The following is a 5171-nucleotide window of genomic DNA, read 5'->3' on the forward strand; positions in this document are numbered from 1 at the left end:
CCTCCGGTGCTCGGCCCTAATAAGATAATGACTTTATTGGATCTTGAATCGAATTGGATCTTTTTCTGTCATTTGAGATAATTTATTCCAAAATGTCCTTTTTCAAAAGTAGAAACCTTCCCCATGACACCTTTATTTTATTCTAAGTTTTATTTCTTAATGCCACATTTCATGGCAGCAATGTCACCACCCTCTCACTTTTCAGCCAGTCACAATCCCTCTGCCTTTTAAGCTAGCAAACTCAACAACTGCTACCATATTTAGCCAGTTAGCACCTCTTGGCTAGAGCAACAATAATATCAACAATTAAATGTGACATTTTGAAATAAAAGTGTTAGTAGGAAAATGTTGACATGCGATATAAGCAGACTTCTGCTTATTGTGAAATAAAAATGAACTATAGAGTATTATGTATGTATGTATTATGAATATAAAAATGATAAAATATTTTATAATTAATAGTTGAGTTTTAAAAACTGCTAAAATTATTTCACAAATTTATGTTTCATATCTATATTTTAACAATTTTTCATGGGATTATCTATTTCATATTATTTATTTATTTAACTGAACTGAGCACTCTGGGCTCCATATCCATGTAAATAATAACATTAACAGTGGCTCCTTTCCATCAAGTCATGTCAGTGAGTGAACACGCACTATAAAAGGGATAATACATGGTATGTTGTGGGTTTTTTTTAAGATCTTTGGTGATTTTGGTGAATAATATTGACTAATTCCAGCCTGATGTTTAACATGTGCTACCTTATTTTCATTAAATAAATCTACACTTACACTTTAGCAGATTCAGCCTCTCTTCTTCATGTTCCGCACTGGAAGCAAGGTGAGACAAGTTTATTTGTATGGCCATTAAGACAAAATATAAAACAAACATAAGTCAGTGTATTAAAAAAAGACTATAAATAGACACACAGGAAAAAACAGAGCCAGAATAAAATCTCATAAATCTCATCATCAACAATCTACATAAACTTGCCCCTCTTACTTCTGATCTACACACATTTACATTGCACAATCTGTAAAACTTTATTTGTATTGTACCTTTCATACAGGTCAGTACAATTCAAAACGCTTTGCAGATGAAACTATACATTTTACACTTCCCCTTCCTCTTGTCCACAACTACACCAAATTTCAGGTTGATGTGTAAAAGTTTTACAGCACTATTAGTAAGCAAGTAGCAAGGCATCTATAAAAAACTTCTACTAAACAGTTAAAATTGGAATTTCAATAATTCAAGAAATCTTTTTTTCTTTAAATTGTATATTAAATTATAAAAAGCCTCCTTCTTTTGAGTGGCTGTATATTTTACTTACTAAAAATCTGGTTTATACAGCATTTAATATTTGACAAACAGAAACAACAGTGTGTTATAATGAAGCATAACAGTGTCATCTGACCTGCAATTTTCTGGCGTAACCTGAGGACTCTCCTGTCCAGCAGAGAGCAGCTTCACTCCTGAGTCCTGCAAGTTGTTCTTACTCAGGCCAAGCAAACTTGAGGACCGGGAATACAAACCTGTAACCAGGGTTTGACGGGTTCTCTGCTGCAGTCTGCAGTCATTCCATCTGAAGAAAAGTTAGTGATGAATCAAAACGCTGATAGTGTCTCTGTTTTCATTCTCTGTTATCTCGACATAAAAAAGCTCCACGATCTTGACATAACAAAGCTCCGTTATCTCAAGATAACAGAAGAACTGCACTATTCAAATGATTACAATCATGAAAAGTACCTCACATCAGTCAATCAGAGATTAGTATCACAACATGCCAAGTTCTTAGAAGGGTTGGGACAAAATAAACATGAGGCACAAATGAATAATGAGAAGAACAGCTGAAACGCTAAGCACCGGTTTTAAGTTCAGTGTAATGTGTTAAATGACTGTTGTTTGTTAAAGTTAAAAGCTGGGTTTTATCAGTGACTACCATTTGAAAACAGGAGAGTGAGCTGTGTTTTGGAGCTGCCTTTTTTAGTTGGAAATTCTACTAAACTACGCAGATGCTGTGTGCACAAGGGCAGGGCCTTAGGACAGGTTTCTCCAGCGCATATCTCACTGCTGGATGTAGGGTTTGAAACGACTTGCTAACAGCTTTCCGAGTTCTCAAGAATCAATGAGTACAGAGAAAACGCTTGCTTTGCACAAGATTCAAATGACCTCCAACATGCACGCCAATGATATGGTACCATAAAGTTATTTTGTTTTTCTATGTAGGTCACCAGGACATACATACCTATGTGAACCCATGTTTAAGTATTAAGAAAATCTTACATTATGGCAGTGAACCCTTCTGTTTCAATGGTTATTCATGTTTAGTAGAAATATGAATTATGTGGTAAAAGTATGAGTTTTGAGCTCACATCAACAGTATAGCTATACAATAAGCTAACCAGGCTTCTCTGCACTCCAGTCAGAGTAATAGCTAAGACTTGTTAGTTATAGTATACACATCCATATTTTACATTTTAGTAAACCCTCACCAATTTTCCACAAAAGGAAAGGATTATCACATATGAAGATTTAATGCCATTACAATCCTGTCACAAAATTAGAACTGAGTGGGTGGGCTACAAAAGGTGGTGATTTAACCTGATATTTTCTGGCATACACAGAGGAGACTCCCATCCAGCAGAGAGCAGCTTCGCTCCTGAATTCTGAAGGCCATTGTCTTTCAGACTGGAGGACTGGGATATTAAAACTGCAGCCTGGTCTTCACAGCTTCTCTCTGACAGATTGGAGTCACTCAACCTGAAGAAGAGTTAGTTGATGAATGATAACACTGGTAATATTGCTGTTTTCAAATGTACAACATTTCTGTCAGTTCAAACTTCAGCAGGTACTTGTATCTGATATCTGTATCTGATACCTGATGAAGTGCAAACAGACCAAAACATTGTAAGTTTATAAATATTAAAGTAGTTATTGAGACAGTGTGAAGCATTTTTTCATGTTTTATTCAAACTTGCTTTCCACAATACACCTGTCACATATGCTGGTGTGCAGAGATTTTTTCAGATTTTTTGAGTGTATCTACTTACCACATTTTAAGGAATGCCCTGTCTGCGCCAAACACTCAGATAATTAATCATTTATTTATTGATTTAAAACAAAGTTGAATGCTGACCTGCAAGTTTGTGTTCCTGGACTTTGCAGATTGTTTTCATTCACATCCAGCTCTCTCAGACAAGAGGAATGGGAGTTGAGAACCAATGACAACTCCAGAAAGCTATTCTTCGTGAGCCTGGTTTGACGCAACCTGATAAAAATGAACAAATTTAAAGAACATGGGTGTTTAGTAGCTTTCTGCTGCTGTTTTGGACCACCTGAGGGGACCCAGAATGGATAAGGGAAACAAAGAAGGATGCATCTCCAAGCACTAGTGAAAAAGTCTTGTTTGATACACACTATAAGTTACATTACAAGACTTGCACTTGGAGATCCTTCAGTGTTTCATGGTATGTCCACATACTAACAGGCACTGCAGAAAGAACTATTGAGAGTAACTAAGTGAGTAAGTGAAAGTTCATGGTATCAAATAAATTTGTGCAATGTTTTAATGCATTTTATCAACTGTAAAAATATAAAGCTCTGTTTCATGAATAGAGAATATGTATATTTCATGCAATGTCAAAAACATGGACCATACACATTTAATGAAGGAGGTACAAGACAGTGTTACACAACAGCATCACAGTGTGGTCTGACCTGAGAGTTTCCATCTTGCAGTTTGCACTCTTCAGTCCAACAGATAGTTGCTTTACCCCTGAATCCTGTAGGTTGTTGTTATTCAGGTCCAGTTCTCTCAGTCTAGAGGACTGGGAGCTGAGAACTGAAGACAGAGCTTCACAGCTTCTCTCTGACAGATTACAGCCACTCAACCTGAAGGAGAGTTAGTGGTAAAGACAAACACTGATACAGTTTGTTTTGAACAATGAAAAAAGTAACTTTCATGGGATGCCTCTGAGCCAAATACTTAATCAGTCATTTGTAGATTGATTAAAGAAAAAGCTTAACCCTGACCTGAGAGTCTCCAGTGTACAATGTGAACTCTCCAGTCCCATAGAGAGCAGCTTCAAGCCTGAATCTTGCAGGTTGTTGTTACTCAGGTCCAGCTCCCTCAGAGTAAAGGACTGGGAGCTGAGGACTGCTGAGAGACCCTGACAGCATTTCTCTGTGAGCCTGGTCTGACTCAATCTGATAAATAAACAACAATAAATATTATTTCTCTTTATGGCTTAGGAATTTAGCCATCCAGATAAATTCAGTGCCAGTGAAAGGGTTTGTTGTACTCATCATGGCATTCAGGGTATGCTGTGGCATGTTAGTAGCTGGTAAAAGCCCAAGGGCTTAATTGTCATTTACACCATATCGCCCACCCCATTGGAGATTTTGTATGTTGCATTGAATACAAAAACTAGACTATACAGTATATACCGGTAATCAAGATGCAATACAGTGTCACAACAGCATCAGTGTGGTCTGACCTGAGAGTTTCCAGCTTACAGTTTGCACTATTCAGTCCAGCAAACAGCAGCTTCACTCCTGAATCCCACAGGTTGTTGTTACTCAGGTCCAGTTCTCTCAGTCTAGAGGACTGTGAGCTGAGAACTGAGGCCAGAGCTTCACAACTTCTCTCTGACAGATTACAGCCGCTCAGCCTGAAGGAGAATTAGTGATAAAGACAAACAATGTTCAGTGCAAAAACTTTGTCTTGAAAGAGAATTTTAGTTGAGTAATTATTTCCATGATTTTTGGTCATCAATAAGAACTATATAGTAGAGTTAACCCTGCCACAGCGTCCATGATTAGAGTCCAACTGGGAACCTTTGTTACATATTGCTGTCTCTCTAATTAAGGCAAAAATGCCCAAATTATAAAAACACAGATTGTTTCAGCACATTTTACATGGCTGCATTAATCTGTGGTAGTGTAATAACAATAAAGAAATTCTAAACTAAGAATATTTCTGTTAAAATTATTAATTAAATATTATTATGAATATCATGTGGTTATCCAGAGGCGAGCAGAGGGAAGCAGTTTCCCCCTGATGAGGTTTGTCAGCAGCACGTCCACTGAGGTGGACTCTGTAACATCAGTCAGGATCTCAGTGTTGTGGAAGTCCAGAGGAAGTCTACACTCATCCAGACCGTCA

General features: G+C 37.3%; 1 protein-coding gene across 1 annotated transcript; it reads right to left on the reverse strand.

Annotated features, from left to right (window-relative positions):
- Positions 1-795: 795 nt before the first annotated feature.
- LOC147819614 (uncharacterized) lies at positions 796-4838 on the reverse strand (the record flags this gene model as incomplete). The annotated part of the gene is made up of 7 exons (XM_087172057.1): positions 4504-4838; positions 4040-4213; positions 3725-3898; positions 3144-3275; positions 2609-2767; positions 1422-1589; positions 796-833 (listed from the first exon to the last, which is right to left on the reverse strand). Coding segments are annotated over exons 2-7 (712 nt in total), but the record flags the coding sequence as incomplete, so codon positions are not given.
- Between the last annotated feature and the right edge of the window lie 333 nt (positions 4839-5171).

The sequence above is a fragment of the Seriola lalandi genome, unplaced genomic scaffold (genome assembly GCF_002814215.2).
Source record: "Seriola lalandi dorsalis isolate HSWRI2012SDOR001 ecotype SW California unplaced genomic scaffold, Sedor1 jcf7180002051833, whole genome shotgun sequence".
Taxonomy (NCBI): Eukaryota; Metazoa; Chordata; class Actinopteri; order Carangiformes; family Carangidae; genus Seriola; species Seriola lalandi.